At 38.0% G+C, this 25,019-nt stretch overlaps 2 protein-coding genes across 6 annotated transcripts; both read right to left on the bottom strand.

Annotated features, from left to right (window-relative positions):
• Positions 1-323: 323 nt before the first annotated feature.
• On the bottom strand, positions 324-5,100 carry LOC129294569 (phosphatidylinositol 4-phosphate 5-kinase 1-like). The gene is made up of 8 exons (XM_054932987.1): positions 3,702-5,100; positions 3,398-3,562; positions 3,050-3,215; positions 2,567-2,677; positions 2,286-2,479; positions 2,044-2,174; positions 1,858-1,951; positions 324-1,111 (listed from the first exon to the last, which is right to left on the bottom strand). Exons 1-8 carry the CDS (start codon positions 4,835-4,837, stop codon positions 802-804), a joined length of 2,307 nt encoding a protein of 768 aa, XP_054788962.1. The 5' UTR covers positions 4,838-5,100; the 3' UTR covers positions 324-801.
• Positions 5,101-17,471: 12,371 nt separating this feature from the next.
• Positions 17,472-24,067, bottom strand: LOC129294421 (oxysterol-binding protein-related protein 1C). Of its 5 annotated transcripts, none has more exons than XM_054932789.1 (10): positions 23,157-24,065; positions 22,306-22,662; positions 20,999-21,098; positions 20,270-20,715; positions 19,998-20,153; positions 19,520-19,687; positions 19,307-19,447; positions 18,673-18,903; positions 18,382-18,495; positions 17,472-17,782 (listed from the first exon to the last, which is right to left on the bottom strand). In XM_054932789.1, exons 1-10 carry the CDS (start codon positions 23,679-23,681, stop codon positions 17,615-17,617), a joined length of 2,406 nt encoding a protein of 801 aa, XP_054788764.1. In that variant the 5' UTR covers positions 23,682-24,065; the 3' UTR covers positions 17,472-17,614. The 5 variants fall into 5 exon arrangements, with proteins under 5 accessions (XP_054788764.1, XP_054788763.1, XP_054788766.1 ...); XM_054932788.1 differs by having other exon boundaries at positions 20,270-20,718; positions 23,157-24,064; XM_054932790.1 differs by lacking the exon at positions 17,472-17,782 and adding an exon at positions 17,804-18,214 and having other exon boundaries at positions 20,270-20,718; positions 23,157-24,067.
• Between the last annotated feature and the right edge of the window lie 952 nt (positions 24,068-25,019).

Below are 25,019 nucleotides of genomic sequence, written 5' to 3'. Positions count from 1 at the left end.
GGGGCAGGCGTGAACAGCCAAAAGAGAGAAAAGGCAGAGAAAATAACGACATGAATAACTCAAGGTGGGGGCAATCGCATCTTTCTCGCTCTTTCTCTGCTTTTCATGTCTTCACACCACTCTCTCGCACTCCCAACGCCTTCGCTTTCACTGCTAAAGCCATACAACCACCCCATTTCTTGTGTCCCTTCTCATCACTTCTAAAGGTGGCGTCGCCTGCATCATTGAAAACACACCCCCGCCCTCACCACACATTCTTTTACCACATCTACTCGTTAATTCATCAACCAAGCTTATCAGAATAAAAGCCGGGGAAAAATATATATATAAATATATCTCGCCTATCATCATTTATATATTATACCAACTGTACAATTTCTTTATTTTAGGCTATCCATGCATTTTGGATATTATATCCAGGAAACATTGAACTATGCTCCTTCTACCTATCTCGCATCATCCTATCCCCTTTTCTAACCACAAAAAATTTCATAAATCCCCACCTCCTTGATTTAAAAAAAAAATAACAAAAACAAAAATCCCCCCATCAAATTTCCATGTACAACTTCTAAACCCCAACAGCCCAAACCATGCGGCTGTATATTCAAAATTCAGCCGCAAGCAACCCTAATTTCTCGGCAAGCTTCCTGATGATATCGCAGTGGCGCGTTCACCGAATGGTCATGCTGGTAAGTCCCACTCCCCACCACCATCCAGGGCCTCCAAGGCTGAAACTATGTTTCCAAGATGTTGCGATTAAGCGGGTGATTAAACCTGAATGACTATCATTCCATCTCAAAATTACATGTCATCTGTGAAAACTCTCCCCACGAAATCACGGAATCTCTTTGAATAGAGCTTTGGATCAACTGCAGAGATTGAAGTCGAGTCAACCTGCAAGGATTTGTAAGCTCGCTCCAACTTCTTGCTAATATCATAATCTTGCAAAATGTCAATAATCCCAAAATACAGGACCACATCATACGTCTCTCCGCATCGATAAGGGGTCAGATGACTGATACCACCCATGGTGTATTGATCAAAATCACTCCTCCGAGCCATTCGCTCAGCTCTTGCCGGCATATTGGCTCCTAACCTAATCAACGATTTCCTGAAATATCAAGGATACTCCTTAGCACATACCATCAAATATGCAAATCTGCTTGTACAGAAACAAAATGCATATATAAATCCAAATAAAACAACCAACTTCTATGGTCTGATAATACAATTGGGACTGCAAAGTTGAACAACTCGAAAGTTTTCAACGTCTTACTTTGGTACTGGAAGTTGTGCGTGAACAAGCTAGTATATAGAATAAAAAGTTCAGAAACGGACAAAAAAATTCTTCAAGGGACAAACAATCATTATTGAGCCAAGAGAAGGTTATAGCTTCTTATTCTAGTGAAAATAGGACCACAACCTGAAAGCTCCCCACAAACAACTGTTAATTGCTATGTGAAGCCTATTGACTAGACAAACTATTCAAAACAACTTCTAATTATTATCGTCCCTGTTTTAAATTAAACTGGAAAATTATTAGGCATCTTTAAAGTAGAACTCAACCATAGTATGCACTGTATACATGTCTCCTCCAAAGATTGCCATGAATTTATCTAATTGCACTCAGATGGCAGTTTTGCTCAAACTCAACCACAATTACCCCCCACTCCTCAACCCAAAAAAGGAAAAATCAGAAATCTTGTTTCACTATGGAGCAACAAGATAGAAGCATATTAGGTATTTCATGAAAACAGAAACAGACAACCTTCAGGGAAACCCTATCCTTCCACGCTAAAGGTAAATCAGATGGCCTGTGAAACAGCTATCAAGGAACAGGAAAAAATTATGACATACCGGCCGGATAAAACTCGATCCCTATCTTGAAGCTCAGCTTCAAGAAAGCGATACCCACGCATGAACTTTTCAATCTGATAAGAATCCCGATTTCCTACAAGCAGCAAGACAATTGCTATTTAAAATTTCTAATTCCTAATGCAACATAAAGCTGATCTACCCAAAAAAAGAAAGATGGATCAATACCTGTGCGCAAAACATATGGCGACAGCCCCATTTTGTCATAATTATTATCATCACGAAAGTGAAGGCCAACCAGAAGACTGTAATCCATTATACCCTCAGATTCCAAGAACTCACAATCCCTCTCGATTTGCCTGAACATAAGAGTGCCAAAATATCCTAAGATAGTCTAATTATTATAACAAACTGCAAATTAGCATCACAGGAAACTCCGGATAAAGCACAAAACTGACGTCAAAACTTACTTGATGAAATCCTGGTACCAATTTTGCTGCAGACGAAAGACAAAATTGAGATCAAGGTCCTTCAAGGTTGTAGTCTCGTCAATCTCCCTCTCAGGCTTATCTGTTATTCGGCCATGAGAAGATCCTTTCAAGTCAAATCGTCTATGGATTGGATATTCTGAGCAGAAAAGATTTCCCATCACAATGAACCGTGTCTGGAATCCAACAACAATAAAGAATGAGGAACCAAGAAGCCTAAGACCAACCCCTTGAAACAGAGCAAAATATCTACAAAGCCATACCTTTTGCCCTCCAATTGGTTTGACACAGTGTACCCCATAGAACCTCGTCACCAGTGAATTATCGTATTTAGAAACATGTCGGTAATAACTTCGAAGCATCCGAATAAGCACCTAAAAGTTAATCATCAAAGTCAAAGACGAATGGTATTGCCCGTTTTGCCAAGGTCAGACTTCCAATATAATTTCTTAACGGTCGTTCCTTTTCTAACCAAAAAAGAAAACTAATGGTTACAAAGCTAGCATTGACAGTCCTCCATCTTTCTGAGGCCAGACCGACCTCTGTCTATCCAGATTAGAATAGAACTGCCTAATACACGAGAATTGAAAATAAGGGCTCTCAAAATAGAGAGGAGGCATAACCATTATGCCATGGGATGTTACTCATTAAAAGAAAGTTTAACAAATTAACGCTATTATACACTAGCAAGAGCTCTTCAGTTTAGCAGCATACAACTTCAGGCATCCATAACAAAGGTAGCTAACCTTGACTTCAGATTTCCTCACTGTCTTTATCATGAATCGGTCGTCCTGAGTCAAGTAGAAGATGCTTCCACTCTTCCCCGGAGAAGAAAGCTCCCTAAGGGCATCGTCCCCGCATATAGCTAACATGTAATCACCAGGATCCACTTGGAATAGCTTCCTCAATTGTCTGAAATCCAAAAGATTGTCCAATCAAAAACACTTCAGATGACATTAATTGTACCATTGCAATGCTCGCATCCAATGCAGAATGGAAGATAAAAACTTATCCTACATGGTTAAATTACCATGCTAATCGAAATGTAAACAACAATCAGTTAATTGCGCCAATACACACAAGCCCACCAATACCTAAAAACCATAGGGCAGTAATCTTTCCACCGGAACTCCACTGATTGATGAGGTGGGGTAATCTTGGATCCTTCCGGAGGAAACCTGGTCCAGAACTTCTCCTTCGGATCGAAATCACTTGGTTTAAGCTCTCGCGATATAGAAGCTTCCTTCCCAACAGAGTATCTACGCAAAAGAATCGCGAGTCAGCACTGGTCCAAAGACTCTAAAAAAAAAAAAAAGATCCGAAAAACCAAAACAACAAATCGAAGGGAATTTCTTTATTTTTCGATAGAAAGATATACACTCCCCTTCACTGCTATACCTTATGCCCAATTGCAGATTAAGCATTAAATCGTAATTCTTGTGCCCCTTGAATATGGTTTGCCCTGGTCTTTTCACCTCCCGGGAGCAACACCAAGAGTTCCGCCGAAACTGTTTAATGTCATCACGTTCCAACCCCTTCCCATCCCTATAAAACATGGATGCTTCCACATTATCGATTATATCACAGGTTATATCACCCGCTTCTCCGTCTGATTCCCATATGCAAATTCTCGGAAAATTCTTCTCAGTCATACTCCTTCTAGCACCGTCCACGGATGACCTCTTCCTCATCGTTATTGTCAAATTATCACCCGTCAATGGGCCATTGCTCTTAAGATAGTTCTCTTTGCCATAACCAGGGTAGAAAGTGCCATTCAACTGCTGTATTTCCATATCCTTGTTCCAGTCACCTATATAGCAGCTTCCATCAGGCCAAGTGAAAATCCCTTGGCCTTTGGGAACCCCGTTCTCCCATTGCCCTTCATACCGATTGCCATTCGCCCAAACAAGCACACCTCTTCCAGAGATTACACCGTTCTTCCACTCGCCAACATACTCGTTCCCGTTAATCCATACATACCGGCCCCGGCCATCCTGAAGGTTCCGCTTCCACGACCCTTCATAGAAATCGCCGTTGGCGTAGCGCTTCTGCCCGTGCCCATGTTTCCGGTCGGCACTCCAGGTGCCGCGGTAAGTGTCGCCATCGGATCCGGTGAAAGTACCGAATCCTTCCATCCGACCCGCTTTAAATTCGCCCTCATATGTCGCTCCGGAGGGCCAAGAAAATTTGCCTTTCCCAGCAGCTTTGCCTCTCTTCCACTGCCCCTCGTACATGCACCCGTCGGTCCACAAGTATTTCCCCGATCCGTGAGGAACATTGCCGGAAAAGCTGCCCATGTAAAAATCGCCGTTAGGTAAATGCTTCTCTACTGTGGAAGTCGAGCAATCAGAGGCGATGGATATGCCGGTAGGGGTGACTCTTCGTGTGCCCCCCTGGGAGCGACTCCGGGCAACCACAACAACCGGCGGGGATGGCTTCTGGCCGTCCTTGTTTATCTTATCGGCCTCTGATTTACCCTTCTTGGAGCTGGAAAGATCGTCAGTGGGCTCATCGCGCACGAGTGCTTCAAGCATTTTGCGTTGATAAATGAGCTTCCCAAATCAATGCATTTCCGGCAATCACGATGAGTAAAATTGCAGAATATTGGCTGTCTATCCCCTGAAGGCTGTCAGCGCATCGCCGGAGGGAGGAGAGCTCAAGCGTTAAAGTCTCTCAGTAGAAGTTTCTTCCTCACTTTTCCCTTCCCTTCCCTTCCCTTCTCTTCTCTTCTGGTTGCTTTGGCGTTTGGGAAAAATGGGTGGGAATCCTACAGGACGACCCAAGCACAGGTAGGAAGCGGATAGAATGAGAGGAAAGGGCTGCGTGTTTTAACTTTTAAGGGGAAAAATACAAAAATTAAAACCGAAAACCAAAAAAAAAAAAACAGAGAGAGAAACAAATGAGGAGAGAGAAAGGAGCTGGAGGAGTTAATTAGTAGACTTCGCCTGGGAAACGTGGCTTAGCAAACAGTATTTTGTCCTAAAATAGTAAATTCAACTTTTTACATGTTTTATTAAAATAAAAAAAATTTAAATTTTATTAATTTTATCTTAAAATTTAATAATTTTTTATTTTTACCTCTAAAAAATATTCTTAAATTTTATTATTAATATTTTTATATTTAAAATATTTAATAAAAATATAAATATAAAAAAAGTATTAAAAATTCATAAATATTTTAAAAATAAGATCAAATTTTTGTTTTTTATTCTATAAATAAAACTCAAGGAGTAAATAAACTGATAACAGAAAGTAATTAAGTATCTGAAATGCTTGCTTTTTAGTTTTTACATTCCCTTTTCGGATACATCTTTTGTAAATATTGTTAAGTATAAAATATTTACAATTATTTTTTGAATTATATACTGTCTCATTTGTTATTCTTCTTTAAAAAAATATCTTAACATTTCAATTGTCATTATCAAAAATCTTATATAAAATATCTAATAAAAATGAAATTCACAATATATAAAAAAATTAACATTTCAATTAATATTTTTTTAAAACCATGACTATTTATCAAAGTTGTATATTACTATGGTTCAAACGAAATAAAACATTATTTCAAAAATTATAGTTTTATTAATTTAAGCAAATTGATTAATTACTACTCCCTTCAAACTATAATATACAATATCTCTTAAAAATTTTAACTGGTAAAAAATATAGAGTATTTAGTAATTTTTTATATTTGTTTTTTAACAATACCCCTACTTAATTTATTATTTTTTTAACAAAATTATGTATTAAAATTTTAATTATTATTATAAAAAATGTTATATAAAATATTTAATTAGTATTAAATAAGAAGGTGTTGATATTTTTAAAATTTTATTTAATATTATTTGAAAATTATAAATTAGTTGATTATGATTTATATCATCAACACATAGGAATAAGCAAATGGAAGCAAAAGTTGCAGAGGAAGGAGAGCCTGCTCAGCTTTAAGTATATCGCATGACGAATATACCCTTCCCTGCCTCACCTGTAATTTAAAGTTCCTTGCCCTCCTCCCGACGCTGCCTCTCCGTGCGATCCCATTACCCTCTTCGGCAGTATCGTGAGTCGTGACGTAACGGAATCGCCGATGAGAGGAGAGGGCAGGTGCTTGTAATTCTGACAAATTTTTATGCCCCTTCTCTATCTCTCTTTTCTATTATTCAAATGATATTTACATGCGGGCCCCTCCTTCGTTCTGGCTCTGGGATTCTGGATCACAAAAACCCATTCATCGTGTCACCATAATCTTTTAAAACAAAAACAAAGGAGATGGGTTCGCATGGAAGTGAAAATGAAGATGTGTTTAATGCTACTAGTCTGAAACAGCATTGAGAAGAAGGTTCAAAGTGAAGGTGATGAGCACTGACAGGAAGGTAAACCTAATTTAGAATTGATGAGGTTACAAAGAAAATAGGACAATGCTAAAATAAGGATTTTCTTCTCTCTGGAGAAAAAATGTGGGAAGAAAAAGTATTGGGACTTACTCTTTGTTTTCTTTTCTATTCTTCATTTTTTACAATTTTCTTTCCTCAACTAAACAGGATAAAAATATGTTTCTATCTAATTTTTTCTCCCATTTGTACTTCCTTTCATATTTTCCTCTCATCCAAACAAAAGGTAAAGCAATATCGATATTCTTACATTTTAGTTAGAGAAATGTCTTCCTAGCATTTTCAAAAAACAAAAACAACTTCCTCACTATCCTCTTCTCCGTCTTCTTCCTTCCTCGAGCTTGAGTGAGAATGGTAGGGTCAAAAGTGCTGGCACTACGGTCGATGTCATCAAATAATTATTCTCGCTATGTACCCATGATCCTGTCACCAAACTTCTTCATCATATTCATCAAGTACAGAACTAAACCTATCATTAAACCAACCAATAATAGTTCATTAGTTTACGGCATATGGTTAGGCTAACAAAATTGCAATGCCGTCCTTTCGCGCACACGTGTGATTAATAAATTGCTTCTCCTAAACTATTCTTTTAGAAATAAAATTGCAGATTCAATATTTCATATGAAAAATCAATCTTGAATAAAAATTGACTGTTACGTAGAAATCCTACCGTTTTTCTTCAAAGAATCGGTCAAGTAATCGTAGGAAAATTTCACAGATGTCTTGTAAAAAAGAAAAACAGAGACACAACTCTCCTTCTTCCTGTCAACCCAAACATAAATCAAGTTGGATTTTAAAATTGAGGCAAACATTGTTGGGTTTGCAATCGAGGAATAACATGAAAGGGGGGAGGGGGAGGGGGATTCGTGTATGGAAAAAGATCTCTTAGATGAGTTCAAGAAGACCAAATTTAGCGTTTGGATTTTACTAGTACTGTTGAGTTTGATTTCAATAGCCATAGCGCTAATAACCATTTTCTACATCCCATTCCCAAGGAGGAAGAATACATGAAAGCTAAAGTTGTGGAAATGGGAGGTGATGATTTTGGTCCTGATTTGTGGTTGGTTGATCTCCAATTGGGTTGTCCCAATTGCAGTGTCCTTTATTGAAAAAAGTTTTATTGTCAGGTTATTTGGTTTTTGTTTTGTCTTTAACTGACAAGTGTTTGCCACATGACAAATAAAATAAATCAAATGATCAACCTAATAGTATAGTAAAATTGCACCATTTTTTAAAAGTTTCAAGACAATATTGCTCTAGTTAAAAGGTAATGATACCTAGTATTCATTTTAAAAAGGTTTTGAAACATTTTTGCCACTTAACAATAGCATGCACTTATTTTATTTTTAACATTCTGCTTTCCCCATCATGTATCAAGAGAAGGATGAAATGTTGTTTTTCCAAAAAGGAGAAATGAATATTAGGCTGAAGCAAGAAGGCCCCTCCGTCTAGTTATACTATTCTGTCATCAAACAAAGCCTCTGAAGTCTCATCTGCTAGGAGGCAACGTCAAGTATGGAGGAATAATGCAAATGTGGCGTGTGTGGAAGACAAATAGTAGGTCTCCTGGGATGCATCAAATGCATGTAGCCGATAGGACAACAAAAAGGAAACAGGGTTTGGCGCCTTGCGTTTTGCGTATCTTATCACAACATAAACATCAGAGCCAAAGACATGATTAAAAGCACCCCCTAGTTTAACCAGCATCGCCCTCCCTAACATTTTAGCAGTGAATGGGACCTTTTCAAGTCCTGTATGCATTTGCGCGTGTAAATAAACAACTGGCCACTGGCCAGGTCCTTTTGTGCTTAATTGGTTTAAATGATTTTAACCTTTCAGAATTTGACAAGAGTGCAAGCCCTCGTGATTGTTTCCCGTAAGTAGTAAACAGTCACGAGCTTGTTCCTCTGTTCCATCGACGGCAAGAGTTTGATCAAGCCCCAAGTGAGAAACTCTCTATACTGTGTCTACGTATGCACAATCAAGCAGGTAACTCAATTAGGGATGACACTCGCCGTTTGGTTATTTACAATAGTGTGTTGAAAATGAATAAAGTTAGGAACTGTTCATCACTAATAATAATTATCAGAAAAATGTATAACCTGCGATATCATCAAACTCATCGATATATTTTCTCCACTAGAAGGATCCGGAAGAGCTCATGATTAAGAGTGTCATGTTATATATTTAAGAGTTACCAATGGAAGGCTGAGTATTTGGCTAGTTCATGGCCAGCGAAGCAGAGAACCAAGAGTCAACCAGCACCGACCAATAAAACACCGACCCATTATTTTTGCTGCTCCTTCTGCGGGTTGACTCAACGCATATCTTAAAACCTTATTCCTTCTTCACATTCAATTTGAGTGTTCGTTTTGTTCCACGACAACATAAGAGCGCATGCATGAATACATATGCTTGTTACTTTTAACGATCTTCACCTGCTGCCCCGTGTATTATACATGTTGTCAAACACACCATCATATGACCTTTGATTTTCTTTTTGCATGACACGGACTTAATTGTGCGTGATCCGACTTATATTTGTCTAATTATAACCCACAAAAAATCCACAAATGGACAGTGAGATAGAATAGTGATGCACATTATTTTCGAAGACGGACAAGATCCACATGATGACTATTAATTTTGTAAAATCCAGGCTCCGCAGTTTATCGCTGTATGAATATATGTACATATATATCAGCAAATGATGTTCGCCGGGTAGTAGGAATTCTTTCCCGAGAAAAAAATTAAGAATTCAAAATGTACTGGGGCCCAAAAATAGGAAACAATTCACACATCACCATTTAATTTGTTGCAGTCGATGTTTCAACAATTGGAAAATTCGATTAGGTTGTACAAAAATAAAATAGAATTTCTTAGACATTAAATTAATCCCAATCCAATCACAGAAGTCGACCAAATTGAATAAACTCTCATTGGGTAGTTCGAACGAGGATTAGCCTCTCTCTTCGCCCGTTCTAAAAAATGACTGAATCAGAAAAAGCATACTTATTCAATTCCTAGAGGCTTTTCATTAATTTCCTAATCCTAATTATGCTCGTTTTATTAATAACTTCGGAAAAGATATTTTGACCCAGCTAAGTCCAAAAAATGACTTTTGGACTTGAACAAAATGTATATTAAATGAAATACTGGAAGTCGAAACTGTACAAAAGATTTTTCTTTCCCTAATATTTATACAAGCGATTCGGTCGTTCAACCAAGATATAAAGTGCCACTTTAAAAAAATTATATTCGCATAATCTTGTTAAAATACAAAATTACATGATTTTTTTTATTTCAAAATCAGATCAAATGCATTTAAAAAAAAAAAAAGGAGGAGGAAAGAAATGAAAGCAAAGGAGGAGGAGAAAGCAGGAAGGACCCACGTAAGCTGGCGAATTAGCTGCGTTGGGGGGAATAATAGAAATAATAAACGGCATCGTCGCTTTCGGAGAGGGACACGAAGACGTGCCATGCTGCAAATCGCGACGTCTCTTTCTCGTCGTTTCAGGGAACATCGCTTCCCGTCCCCCACGTGTCCCATTCACAGCAAACCACTTCAACCTCTCTCTTTTGTTTATACCTCACCGAATCAAAATCAAAATGCTGTCCCGAACCAAACTTTAATTCCCCTAATAGTTATTTCACCCTTTGCTCGCTCTTGTTTTATGCAAATACAATATCCTCGTTCACAATCATCTCTTCCGCAGTCAGCTTATATAATATAGTATCTAACTCCAAGATGTATAACTTACTTGTTATAATATTGAAAAACAGCCAGCCAGTTCTCCGGCGGTTACTTCTCGGACCAATAATAGTATTACTATATTGTCCTGAACTCTGTACCCCAATCCTTGGGTGGCCAAGTGTCCGATTAGCAGATTTTTTTTTCCCCTTCAATGTTTCTGAAATATCAAAGAACAATGGTAGTTTTAATCATTTATTAAATAGGAGGGGCGGTGGCCGTGACTCATGAGATGGATGGCTAGTGCACCAATTCCGTCTTATTGATTAATTAAGTAATGATATCCATTATTATCGCAAATTTTTATTTTCAATTATTAAAATGTGTATAACGTTGATAGTTTGATCATTCATCGTGAAACTGTTATTTTCAATTACGGCATTGAACTGGTCTAAATTTAGAGTCCGAACAGTTAAGGTTTAAAGCGAGGAATCAAGGGTATGATTTGAGAGGTTGACCAAGAGAATTAACGATACATGGCCAATTGCTTCAAATTTAACCTGTCCGGTCTCTTCTGCCCAAAACATTAGGCTTTATTTTCTTGTCATCTAACGTTCACTGCCCTGAGAGAAGTTTAGTTATCAGGATTAAGCCACGTTAGGGCTGCATAAAAGACTGGACGGGACTGGACTTTAGCCTAATTCGGAGTCTGGTCCTTTTCATGAAAAGGATTGGGTTAGATAATCCATAGTCCGGTCTAGTCCTGTGAAAATCCGAAGATTAACAAGACTGGACTTGGTCCATAGGACTGGGAGACTGATCCTGTTAGTCCAATACTCACTTGGCTTTTTTTTTTTCTTTTTTTTCTCTATGATGATCAATAATCTATTTCAACTTAACAAACTCAATTAAAATAATAAAAACACTTATAATCATAATAAATCCATAATAATTTCTAACAGCAAGAAAATAATATTTTAGTTACAGTCCAAACTCCAAATGATTTAAATACATAACTTCAATAAAAAATCAGAGGAAAGACCAAAAATAGACCAGAGAAAAAAAATCAGCAAGAACAGAAGTAATAAAAATCAGCCCACAGACATGTTCCTTCAAAATTCGAACAGATCAAGATCAGAGTGCAAAGTGCAAGGCAGGGGCTAAGGCTTTGGCGCACTGAAGAAATTGAGAATGAGAGCAAAGTTGAGTAAGTGGCTGAGACGCTAAATGCTGTTGAGTAACAGTGTTAAGGTTTTTTTTTCGATCAGAGTGTAAAGTGCAAGGCAGGATTAAGACTTTTTTCTCTAAGGCTTATTAATTAATAATTTATAAATTAATTTTAATTATATTAAAATAATTATATAGGATCAAACCGGACCACTTAGTCCAGATGCTTGGTCTCTAGTTTGGTCTTACTTGAAAAATCAGTCATGTCTTTTTGGTCCTATAGGACCAGCATTTTACAGGACTGGACAGGATCAAATTTTCATGGATCGAATTGGATCGAACGAGATCACGAGACTTTTGCACAGGCCTAAACCACGTGATCAAGCTACAGAGAAATTCTTCTTTTATCCATGTCGAATGGTTTCTTTTCTTCTTCTTCTTTTTTTCTCTCCCCTTTTTCACCTCACGTAATGAAATCTTCTGCACGCGCGCGTGATTAGTTCGTAATTGTTTATACAACTAAATTTTAGAAAAAAAACATAATTTCGTGACAATTCCACCAATATAACATAATGTTTAAATAATCGTGCAATATACTCATGAACCACAGAATCCCACTTTTTTTGTTTTCCAAACGCCATGTACCTCATGGGACCAACTTACAAGTTATAAATAAAAGACTGTGAATTGCACAATATCATTTACAAATTTCAAAGTAAATAATAATTAAAAAAAAAGTCTGTTCCATCCCACCGAGGCTCCGAGTTTAAAATAAAGAATCTGGATTGATATGCCATCACAGCAAATGTATTTGTTCTGACGGGGTTTGAGATGTCGCGGTACAAAAATATAATAAACAAAGTATTGTGACAGTATCATAAAAAATGTGAAACACGAATACAAAATTGCTTTTTTCAGAAAAAATTGGCGAAACCCTCCAATGAGAGAAGCAATATGTCAATGAAGATTAAGAGCAATAATTTTGAGAGTGAACAGGTGGCGATCTCACAAATGGTCAACGTTGGTGAGCACGTCATGGGATGAATATAATACAGGCAGGCAAGGGTCGCTCTCCAGGGTCGTTAATTAGACTCTAATTAGAAAGCTCCGCAGCCTTTGCCAACAGCGTCTTCTCACGCTTCGTTTATTTCAATATAATCAAGTTTATTTCCTACAGACAGCATCCGATGATCTCGTGTTAAGCTCAAGAGCACCCTTTTTATTATTATCATTATCATTATTATCGTCCCCATTTTTTGTCTCTCTCTCCGTTCACCAAGTTCCCTACGTGTTTTAACTAACCTCATATGCTGGTCGCTTTCAAAAATTTCACCTTCATATCAATTTACACCCCCAGACATGTTCTGGGAAACGGACTTTTAGGGCTCTTTCTTTATTAAAATTATGCACAGGAGTGGATGGCTAATGGTGCAAATTAATTAGTTAATGCAAAGATAACGCGCAGAAGCTGGATCGATTCGTAGAAGTGTTGCAAATTTGTGGGGTGGCTGACACTACCTAATTAGAAGGTATGATTTTCTCAAATACAGTTTTGTGGAAGTTGGAAGAAAGATGCCTTCATGTTATGTAGCTCTAGAGTATAGACTTTCCAGAAGCATCTCCTCACTATATTGTGGATATACTCTTTATTGAGAACTCTGGTAAAGTCGCTCCATTGCCTTGTATTAAAGAATGCGTACGTATGTGTCTGTGGGACACGAGGATGCAACTATGTCCACGCAACTATACGCTGTCTTTGTTGTCATTCGATAAACTTTATTTGTAGGTTAGTTATAATTTGTGGAGGTTGTCCGAAGGACGGTTTTGGTTTATGCCTTTATAATTATCTGCTGTTAATGCGAGATCAATGCAAAAGCTGGTCTGATCCAAGAGTAGTTAATTTCTATGGCCGCTAGTTAGCCTTCGCTGATGCCTTATGCATGTAAGTATGTGTACCGCCGTATAAGATGCAATTTTTATTCTTAAAAAAGGCAATAGATATATCATTAAAAAATAAATGACTGAGACTAACAGGAAATTAGGTCCAGTAAAAGAGATTAGTCACTCACAATATAGTGAATAAAATCCAATTCTTGCTGGAATAAATATTCACATTTAATGTTCAATTATGCTTTTAATATAATTGTTTTCAATAAAAAAAATACTCATGAACAATATAAAAAAAATAAAATAGATACACAAGTCTATTTAAGATAAAGTTGGGAGATAGAAATGAAAATTCTGTAATTATTTGAAATAAAAGAGGATGGAGACAGAGAAACTTTTGGATTTTGTATTAAGGCTTTGGCCTCCGGTGAATAATAACCAAAAAGGTATGGACGGGATGCAAAGGAGGAGAGCGGAATATGTGATGGAGGGGAAGTGGTCGGTTGCCAACTTAATATCATAGTGAATGAATGTGCGTGTGGCTCTGGTTCATTGAGGCGCAATGCAGGGGTCTCGATATTATCGAGAACGAGGAAATGATTAAGGCGACAATTGTTTGCAGAGGAGTATGATGGATTAACCCCGACTCCTAGTGATGCTACGGCGAAGGATTCAACAAAGATACTCAAGTTTTAACTTCTTGGATGCTCACGTACGTTAAAAGTAATCCTCCTTCCTCATGCATGCCAGTCTCCAAACCTGATCACCTGGACGACGAATATTTATTATATGCAGATCCCATCATGACTAGCCTCGGATTTGATTAATTTTACATAATATATATTCAGTCTTCTTAAGACCATCTCGATTAAGGGAAGTGCAGAGGAGGGGTATGGGAAGACACAGCTCGGGAGGGCCCGGGAAATGATGAGTGTAGGTGAATATTTTCTGATTCCATTGTCCTTTCTCTCTTTCTCCTCCTTTCCACCCCACAACTCAGTGTACGGCCATCATTATCTCCAATATTATTATATCATCGTTAGATTGTTACTTTGTTACTCACCTCCTAATTGTTCACCCGTCCATTATTCAGCCTTTTCTATCTTGCGTTACCCTCCAAGACCAATGTTTTCATTCATTTCAATATACAAGCATACAAGCGATCCTCTTTTACACGTTGTTACTTGAGAAAATGAAAATAAAATCTGATGAAAATATATAAATAATAATTAAATCTTTCAAAATGTTACAATTTTTTAAGGAATCACAATTTTTATTCTGTGAATCACAAAAATTAATTAAAAAATTACATCTTTTCATATGATTTTTTTTATGATTGATAAATAAGTTTTTAAAATAACCGGTCTCAATCATAACTTTTGTTTAAGCAATTATAACTTTAATTTTATGAATTCCAAAAATTAAACAAAAATCATAACTTTTTACATAAAATTTTTTTATTACTAAAGTATAAGTTCTAAAAAAATCAATCATAATTTTTATTTAGACAATCACAATTTTTATTATGTGAACGAGACAAAAGTTGAACAATCTTGCATAATTTTTTTTTATTATTGAAGTCCAAGTCATTATGAAAATAATCAATTACAATTTTTATTCAAACAATCACAATTTTTATTTTATGAACTGTAAGAATTAAATAAAAAATCATAACTTTTCATGTAACATGTTATTTTTTTATTTTAAATAAGAGATAATTTAATCATTCAACTTGAAAATAATTAATATTAAAAAGGTACCTAAAAACTTCATAGAAATTATGATATTTTTAGAAACTTATAATTTATATATTTTGATAAGATTTTATTAATGCTTTTCCTTGTTATTATTTTAAGCTTCAGTATTATAGTATTTTATATGAATGCTGATGTATATTCCTCCAGTCTTTTTTATAGATTATTTTTATCAACATCATCAATATCAATGTAAAAAATTATGTAAAATTTTAAATATATTTTTATAAAATAAATTTAAAAAAATGATATTATGTTATTTTTTATTTTTTATAAATAATTTTAAATATATCTTTTAATTATTACTTAAAAAATTAGTGATCTATAAATAAAATTAAATGAAAGTTTTAAAATGTGATTTATACATGGGAGGAGTGGAAGTATATAATAGGGCCAAGAAATATCTGGAAATGGGGAAATGGGATGACATGAGGGAGCAGAGGAATCAATGTAGAAGAAGGAAGTAGGTGGCCAGAGCCGGCCTACCATACTTTATACGCAAGGAAGCATCACCTCGTCAACACCTGAACTCGTCAAGAACATGTGAGAGTTGATAGTAGCGACTGTTCACGAAAACTTTAAAAGGACGCAGAAAGCAGCAGCTCCCTGAGATGACTAGACGCGTAACAGCGATTGACGAGCACGTCTCAGATATCCTGCATCCCCGTGTTAGTTCTAAGAAAAACTATCAACTTATGATCACGGTCTGAACGTAAGATCTGAGCGTGACTGATATGAGAAAGGCAGAAGCTGGCGATCGAAAACCAAGGAACGAGAGAAAGTGGGGAATGCTGATATGATATATATGTGAGTATTTCAAGTCATCAGAGACGGCGGATCTCGTTGCATTACATCTGTGGCTCAGGCTGTGATGGGATGGATTTACCCATCACCAGCTCCGCGTCACGCTATAATGGCAGCAAGAGCCAGAGACTGAAAACGTGAGGTTATGATATCATGATAAATTGAAGTTGCCTATGCTGAGCTTCACTCCTGCACTCATGTTTGTCAAACATTCCGGAGTCCACACAAACACACGCGCGCGCGCACACACACACACTCTCTCTCTCTCTCTCTCTGTGAATATGGGAAATACGTGTAACGTTAAAAAAAAAAATAATAATCCTAAAGCATCCATGCGATCAGAAATTTGAAACTAGACATTGAAAGCAAGTTGAGGAAGAGAATTGGGCACGGAACTAGAAATCGAGCAATGACAGGGACTTCGAAGGCGTGGATTGCGGAAGAGATATGTGATTAGTGAAATCGAGAAAAGCCTTTGATTAGGCAGATGGTATATATGCAGCAGTCAGCATCAGGTCAAAATCTGGAAACAAAGAGATTCAAAATAACAAGCACTTGCTCCCAGATAGTCAGGTGTTGGAGCCACCTTCCCTAACCTCATCCCTATGCTTCCTTGACCAACATATCAACTACGACATCTCATCATTTCCACCATGTCCCCTGCTCACAGGCCCCTATTTTTTGGACTAAAAATAAATCCCCCGTATTTCTTGTCCAAACGTTATACTCTTTCCTCTCCTTAGTATAGGATAATTTTAAAACAGCTTAGTTAATTAACACTCTCTCTATTTAAAAATATAAAATATTTTTAATCAAATTTCATCCTTCAATAAAGTAATTATCTACTTTCAAATCAATTTTATCTTTTCATTTTCAGAACTGCTGAGCTGAGCAATGCCTGCCTTGTTGGTTGGAAGTATAAGATTTTTACCTATGGATATATAAATTAGGTCCCGTAATTAGGCACTCTAGTAATTTCCTTGCTGGAACTAAAGCTTCAATCCTCGCTGTTTTCAAGTGCTTTCTTCTTACAAGACATTCGCTTAGAGATTAAAAAACAAGGGAATAAGCGAGAAATACAACTAGGGGGATCTCATATAGGGATTGTAACCAGTGAGAAACTGGCTAGTTTCTTTTGGGGAATGAGAAAGTAACAGCACTCGATACAGTTTTGGGATTTGAAAGAGATGACGCCATTGCTTTAACAATATGGCCAACTGGAAATCAAAGGCTTTTTTCTTTCTTTTTTGTTTTGTTTTTTTTGTTTTTGGTAGTGGCTGCGGTGGCGTAATCCAAGTGAAGACAAAGGCATTCATTGATGCAGCTTCACAAGGCACCATGCCCGTTGCTTCTGGATTCAGCGGGAACTTGCTCCTATCGAGATGCTTAAAGCCGATGGGTCCTGGCTTTTCTATTCACTCCTTGTTAGCCGGAAAACAACAACAATAATAATGGATAATGCACACAAAAATGAGAATTGAGGGACAGATTAAAAAAGGGGAGATTACATTATTACATGAATATTGCAGGGCACGATAACAGCCAACTAGCAGTCATGCAGCACCCTTCAGAGGGAAAAAAAATGGTGGAAAAAAAAATAAGAAATTTAGGCTCTTAATCAGAAAGATGGTCAGAGGGGATCTGGCCAAAAATATCAGGGCAAGATTCCCAATTTCCTCGTTCCCTGGCTTCCCAATACCCTCCCAAATAGCTGTAAGTGCCGCTTGCTTTGTCCAAGGCAAACCATCGGGGTTTCCAACCGCTCTCCTGCATCTTCCGAGCCTGTATGCCATTCAAATATACGCAAGGTCAATTGAATCCAGTTAAAAAACTAAAAAAAAAAAACAGTATTTTTGACCAAGTCCATGACCCAATACCACCGGCTTATCTGCTTAGCCCAATTTTCCCATCACTCAAGCTGGGGCTTATCGACAGTTTCTAACCTCGGCTCATGACAACCTCAAAGCCAACCAAGGAGGCAACCCAATCATGTAGTGATTATCACATTTTCACAAATGGAAATTGCCCCCCTCTCACGCTTCTGCTAAATGAGCTAGCAGGATATATCAGGATATCGACTCTAATGAAAATTTGCTCTAGATGCAAGGACCTCTAAAAATGATTTCAGCTGAATAGAACTTGCTCTCCTGACGAATCCAACAATTGAAACAGTACATCCCCCTTGCATAGGTAATACCCTCATCAGGTACAAATCTGAAAGGGGGAGATCGCACATCGCTATCAATTTAACTCATCAGATTGCCCAAAATTCAACCGGACAAAACAACTTACTTAGAACCCTGAGTGCTAATCCACCTTTGTAAGCAAAGACAAGGGAGAGACAGGGGGAAAAGACAGAAAACATCAGGAAAATTGATTACCTGGCGTTGCCGCCGCTCTAGCCGCAACTTTTCTGAATTCGCCATTTCATACTCCCCGTTTTCCAAATACCTTTGGTCTGGCCTCAACCTGGAATCTGTTGGTGGCAACTTCTCCTGCACGTTGAATTGAAGTACAGTTAAGAATCAATGTTACACTCAAATGCCAAACACAGGCTCGCGCGCGCATGAACAGCAATAAACTTCTGGGTGCTCAGTATATCTTTCAAAGGAAAAAGAAACAATAGATTGCAACACAAGGACAGTGTCAAATGAAAATGAAAAAAAACAGACCTTTAATCCAGGTGTAAGTTCATTTAATGTGATGGCAAAGCGAGTGAAATTATATCTAGTAGGAAACATCGGAGGCTTGCTCCGCTTCCACAGGAGTCGTGCTTCTGACAAAGAATCATAACCTTTTCCCTTCACAGCAAAGTCTCCACAAACATAATGCATACTTTCATCCCATTTTCCAAAAAGTGTTGCCACTGTTTTTCCATTTTTATCTTGAACTATACCATGTACCTAAAAAACAGTGAAACCACAATAAGAGAATCCTCTGGTAGAAAAGCTAATGTGCGGAGTATTAGTAACTAGCAAGAGTCCAAATGAAAGTAACAGCAATAATACCCATTGCTTTACCATTTAAGAAATTAATAGGGCTTTTGACAATTGACACTCTTCGTTCAAAGAATCACACATAACTGCACTTGGTCACTAATTAGATAACTTGCAGAAATCCACTGCAGGGATGATTTTCTTTCATAAAGCTATTACTTGTTTAAGAAGAATTATTTGAAAGAAATCTGAGGCTGATAAACAAAAGGTATGCATAAAGAACCTATACAGTGAGGCAACTCAGCCATATACAAAACATGGGCTTATGCTATAACTGAGAAAGATAGCATCCATGAAGCAAAGAGAGCACCTGGTGGGGATTTCGATCAATTATAGATTGCTCCTTGAACTTCAGTTTACACGAGTAATCTCCGTTTCCTTGTATACGCATTGTCCCATAGTGATCACAGTACAGCTTCCCCAGTATTAGATTGTATATTGATGTAGTTACCTGACAGAGAAAGGGCAATTGAGATGAAAACCAAGCCAGGACATAATAGCAACTGGAGCAGTTCAAATATACCTTACTCCACTGAAAAACTTCCCCATCATCAAATTCCAAAGTCAAAATACCAACAGGGTCAAGCTGAATTGATCGGCCCCAAAATTTGCTCTTCAAGTTGCTATCTCCCCAAAATTTCCAACCTGTACCTTGACAATGACAAGCAACCACCATAGGGTGATGACTAACCTGGAAGAAAAATACATATTAATACTTTTCAATAAGAATATAGATTCTAAAAACACAAATTTGCTTCTGTTTGATGCCAAAATTCACAACATGCTATGCTCATTTAATCCTTAAGAATTTATGCACCCAAATACACACCACAGCAACATAACAAGTTTAGAGTTCTTGCATTCTTCCTTTTTCCCTACTCTATGTTTTCCTTAGAACATTTCAATATCTAACACATTATAAACAAAGATATATCTAAAGTCAGCAAAGGGAAAAAAAAAATACACACATTAGAAACAACAATTATGAAGGGTTAAATTACCTTCTCCGAGAAAAAGCGAAGGCCTTTATCTGGATAATCAGCCTCGTATGTTTCCCCTAGTAAAGGATTAAACGGTTTGCAAATTCTTCCTTCAGTTGAGGCATAACCAGATACAGCAAAAGCAGCCACGTTAAGAATCCTCATGAGGCTATTACCCTGCATGATATGTCCAATAATATAAAGTGAGAATGCTGCATCTATGCACATTGAAAGAACTAACAGTAAGTAATGAATCTCGATAAATAATGACATGGGTTATTGTCCAGGATTACCCTTGTTCCTGATTCACATGCCCGATCCAAGAGATACGAGTACTCCATTTCTTCAAAACATTTTTGCAAAGATGAAAGAGGCTCATTGAAATAAACAGGAAGGCATACTTTTGTTAGATCCTTTCCAATATTATCCTTGATCATTGACCAAAGACTGACACCTTTTTCTTTTTCAACAGGGTCGGGCAATTTTTTACGCCGTTTAACATAGGGATAGCTGGTTCCAACTGATTTTATTGATGGATCTACATCCTCCTCTGATTCTATCACATAAAGTCCTTCATCATCCGAAGAGAAAGATGAAACCCTATAATCAGACCCATTACTTTTAAAAGAACTGGATGATAAAAAGTCTCGTGTGTCAAAAAAGGCATTGTCATCATCGTCTGTTTCCTCCTCTGCAGCGTCATTTCTCTCATTGTAATCCTCAGATTCACTTGCACTTCCTTCTGGATTAAAAATGTAAAAATGAAAAGAGAATTATAGATGAAACAATCAAATATAATTAGACTGAAATGCTTCTTCAGACTGATGACAAGTTGACTCTAGGCATCCTGGCTTCTGCTAATGAAGATAAGTCCTAACTATTGTCCATGAAAGAAAAACTCAGAGACACATCTAAACTAATTAATAGGAGGCTGAGTCTTGATATATCAAGCAATAAACTGATTCCATCAAGCACAAGGAACTAATAAATGACAATGAACAGGCTATCATGCAAAAACTTACCGCTAAACTTCTCGTGCTTTAATCTGGAAAAAGACTCATGGTCATTCAACTGTCTTTGGCTCTCATCAACAACTGTATTCTCCAGATCAACTTTTTCTGTCTACAATAAAGCAGTATAAGTAATAGTTTCTTAGCACACTAAGAAAAAGGAATTTAATAATAAAAACGGTATTTAATGAAAAAAGAAAGACTAAACAGACCATCCTGTGTGACAAATGAAATCTTATATTGGGCAAAAGGGAAATCACGGGCAAGTCAATAGGTTACAACATATAAAGCCATCTCATTCCCGGAACAATATTGAAATGATCTTCTCTTCCACATTTAACTGAGTCCAACCCTATTCCCCCTTTCAAAATCTTTCCGGGTTGAAAATAAGAAAACTTTTCTATCTATGGCATCTATGGCTCGTCACCCATGATACAAGATAATTCCAGGTCCTCACGTTGTATGCTAGGAGAAGATTCCTGCGTTTTCTTATTAAGGATTAGTGCACTTGCAAACAAAATTGGATTGAGAATTAAAAGTTTAAAACCTTAATGTAGTATCAATCTCATCAATATAAGAAATAAAAAATATAAGGAGCAATACTGTTCGTGGCTCAGCTCATCTCGGGCTTTGTACAAATACATGGAGCACACTCTAATTATTTTGACTATTTATGACCCATTAACCACCGAGAAATTAACTTTTAAGTCCTCAATGAAGAATCAAAATCAGTAATTGTTTTACCCTATAGTCTGCCTGGCCTTAAACTTGTTTAAAATTTAGAGTGAGATAAATGAACACGAGACAGAAAATAATGACAGTGCCTCAAACAGCTTATCACGGTTCTTTGTGAAGCACTAGATAATCCATTGTGTATATAATAAATTGAAGGTGCGGATTCTGACAACAGCAAGCAGTTTTGAATATGGAATCAATCGTCTGCCCAAACCCACAAAGTTAAAGTAAAAGGGGGAACCACGGGAGACTGACAACGTATTTGATTACACTGAGACTTACTGTCAAGTCAGAGATGAAGAATAGAAAGAAACCATTAAGGCGTTGGTTGTAAGGATAGAGGCACGCCCCAAGGAGTAAAAACAGCTTCAGAAACAAGAATCAGCCTGATACACGCTCATGAATCAGAGCACCCCCCCCCCTTCCCCGCTTTCTTGTATTAAGGAGGAAGATAGACACAACCCTTCTTTACAGAATTTTAGAGCATTAAAAAATGACCGCACTTTTATGTTGTAGCTGAAACCGAGCAAGAGCCAAGATTCCCCAGCTTATTAGACTAAAGTATCTACTTTTCATAAATGTACCTCTAACTGTCGTAATGTGTCAATGAGAATCAACTGCTTCTGCTTCAGCAGCACAAGCTGGTTTTGTAGCGCTACAAATTCACTTCTCATAATTTGTTCACTGTCTTGAATGGCTGCCTCACTTACACCTTCTTCCAGAAGCCGTTGTCTCAGTCTGTCAGTTGAAATCGTTAGATAGTCTAACGGAGCCATCAGTTCACTGTTGGACATTCGCGGGAACATATCTTTCACCGCTTGCAATGCCTCCATCCATGCCACTCGATCTTCACGGGTCTCAGCCCTCAAGTGGAGTCTTTTAGTTCCCGTGAAAATAGAAAAACGCTTGTCATCTGACCTGCTTTCGCGAATAGTCGAAACCTACGGAAGAAGAGCTAACACTCAATAGAGAAAAGAGGAAGGACAGAAATGTAGAGATGAACCTCGAGGAAACAGGACACAAGAATTCCCTGTTTTCATAAACATAGAAATGATACTCATATCAACAAATCCACATATTAAAAATTTTATATATATACATATATCCTCTGTTAGAATCGGTAACGAAAAATGCTGCACAAAATTGATCACCCGTTCTGGTTCATAACCGTATCGGCAAAGGTTTCTTTATTAAAAATGTAAGAAAGAGTCAGAAATTTTACAGTTTCGTAATCAGCATTTTTCTACCATGGACCCAATCATCAATGGAGCAAAATTATTGGAAGAAGAGACAGACATCAAATTACACCCGAAAATGAACCTCGAATATGTATTTGTGTATATTTAAGTAAAAAAAAGAGAGAGAGACGTAAGCAGAACGAATAAATAAACATGAAGCATGAAAGGAAAAAAAATCTCTGACTGGAGAGTAGAACCTTGAGATGGATTTCTCCAAAGGGCTTTCGTCGATGGAGGGACTGCTGATGAGGAGAATAAGAATTACGGTCACGCGAGATCCTTCGCATGGATTCTTCGCCAATGACCTTAGAACCCTTCTCGGTTTCTTTATTGACAACGATCTTATCGGGCCCGTGAATCTTATAGTAAGAAAGTACGCCGTCTTGGAGGACGAACCATCGAGGTCTCCAGCCTTTACCGTAATTGACCCACTTATACAATATCCCCGAGATTCCATTCCCAACCAAGTCATTGATCTTCACATCCACGACCGGCTGCTGCTGCTCTCGCTGACTGAGCCGCCCATCCTCGCCGAAGACATGATTGCTAGGGGCGTGGTTGTGGTTATCGGCGCGGGGAATCGAATCGGATCGAATGGCGGAGGCAGGAGCGGCGGCGGGAGGAGGAGGAGGAGGCATGTGGAAAGCAGAGAAGGGAGCGGGGGAAGGTTTGACCGGGGAAGACTGATCAGAAACGGCGGAGACGCAGCAAAAGGGATGCATTGGGAATTAATACGAAAGACGAAGGGATTGAAGGGCGAAGGCGGAGCCGGCGGGGGCAGAGACTATCGGAAACATCGTGTTATAAGCGATCACGAGAATGGGGAGGGAGGAGGGGGGGGGAGACGAATGGAGAAGAGAAATTGGGGCGACAAATGGGATGAAAACGGTTACGTGTAAGGAGAAATGAAGTGATGGGTTTAGGAGGGAATTAAGGAAGCCACAACGAAAAAGGGATAAAGCGAAAAGAGGTGAGAGGAGAGGGACGGTTGCGAACCCGTGACGGAGTGGGGAGAGGGGGAAAGGAATCGGAGTCGCGGCGAGATGAGGTGGCAGGGGCAGGAGAAGGGGAAGACGCAAACAAAAAGAAGAAAACCGCTGGGGGAATTGGATGCTCCCCGTATTTTAAATATGAGGGGTGTTGGTTGAGAAGAATTATGAATTATGATGAACCAAGGCCAGGATCGCGTGGGGAGAACCCCACAGCCAGGAAAAGGCCGCCCGCTCCTGAAGATGAAGACACGTGGCTCTGGATCAACCGCGTAGAACCCGCTCTTGGGAATGGACTGCCAACTCTATTCTCAAGTGATCTTTGTTGATCTTGATTAAAGAACATGTGTGATAATAGTAGACGTTATTGTAGTATTAACTACAAGACATAACCACGTAGTATTTTGGTGGAAATGGATGAGAAGAAGAAGAGAATTTTGTATAATGGGGTGAAGTGTGAAGTTCGTTGGAATTTGGAGAGGAGTGGCGAGAGAGTGGGGGGGGGGGGAAGAGGGAAAGTTTGGGGTAGAAGGAATGAGAGTGGATTAGAAAGGAGAATGGGCGTACGGGGGGTGGCGGCGGCCATGAGGACGTCTTGTCAATTTGGAAGCAGCTTAACCCAATTATGAGAGGCTCTTTCTCATTCACTGCGCTTCGTCAAACCTTCTGTACTCAGTTCAACTACGCCCCGTACGTATGTGTTTATAGCGGTCATCGTCCCTCCACTGCTCACCCAGTTATTAAATCCACCTACCAGCGTGCGTGTTTATTATTTACTTTTGGATCATTCTTTTGCTCACACTACATTTCACTGCATGCAATTGTTCTCCAACGGACAACCCAATCCCCGCGAATTCAAACACAATCTAAATCTTCCTCATTTATTATTGGAACTAGATTTTATACCCATACAAGACATTGTTTAAGAGAGACGGAAGGGAAGAGTAAAAGTTGAATTTTATTAATTTTTTAAGACAACAAAAAATACCCATGGTTTTTAAATTCATTAGTAACTTCTATTAATTTTTTTTTATTCCTAGTTTAATATTATAATTTTTTGGTTGTTAGAAT

The sequence above is a fragment of the Prosopis cineraria genome, unplaced genomic scaffold (assembly GCF_029017545.1).
Source record: "Prosopis cineraria cultivar Desert tree isolate PC_DT_omini unplaced genomic scaffold, ASM2901754v1 PC15, whole genome shotgun sequence".
Classification (NCBI taxonomy): domain Eukaryota; kingdom Viridiplantae; phylum Streptophyta; class Magnoliopsida; order Fabales; family Fabaceae; genus Prosopis; species Prosopis cineraria.
Note: the sequence above shows the minus strand (reverse complement) of the source record. Positions and strands in the feature narration are given on the sequence as shown.

What these genes read in the sequence shown, in the direction of transcription:
- LOC129294421 (XM_054932788.1), bottom strand. Translation starts at nt 23,681, where the DNA reads ATGCATCCCTTTTGCTGCGTCTCCGCCGTTTCTGATCAGTCTTCCCCG. An exon ending in TTGGAGAAATCCATCTCAAG is followed by an intron (nt 22,663 to 23,156) that starts GTTCTACTCTCC and finishes CTTCTTCCGTAG; the next exon opens with GTTTCGACTATTCGCGAAAG. An exon ending in AAGTTTTTCAGTGGAGTAAG is followed by an intron (nt 19,448 to 19,519) that starts GTATATTTGAAC and finishes TTTCTCTGTCAG; the next exon opens with GTAACTACATCAATATACAA.
- LOC129294569 (XM_054932987.1), bottom strand. Translation starts at nt 4,837, where the DNA reads ATGCTTGAAGCACTCGTGCGCGATGAGCCCACTGACGATCTTTCCAGC. An exon ending in TGAGGAAATCTGAAGTCAAG is followed by an intron (nt 2,678 to 3,049) that starts GTTAGCTACCTT and finishes ATTAACTTTTAG; the next exon opens with GTGCTTATTCGGATGCTTCG. An exon ending in GATCGAGTTTTATCCGGCCG is followed by an intron (nt 1,112 to 1,857) that starts GTATGTCATAAT and finishes TTGATATTTCAG; the next exon opens with GAAATCGTTGATTAGGTTAG.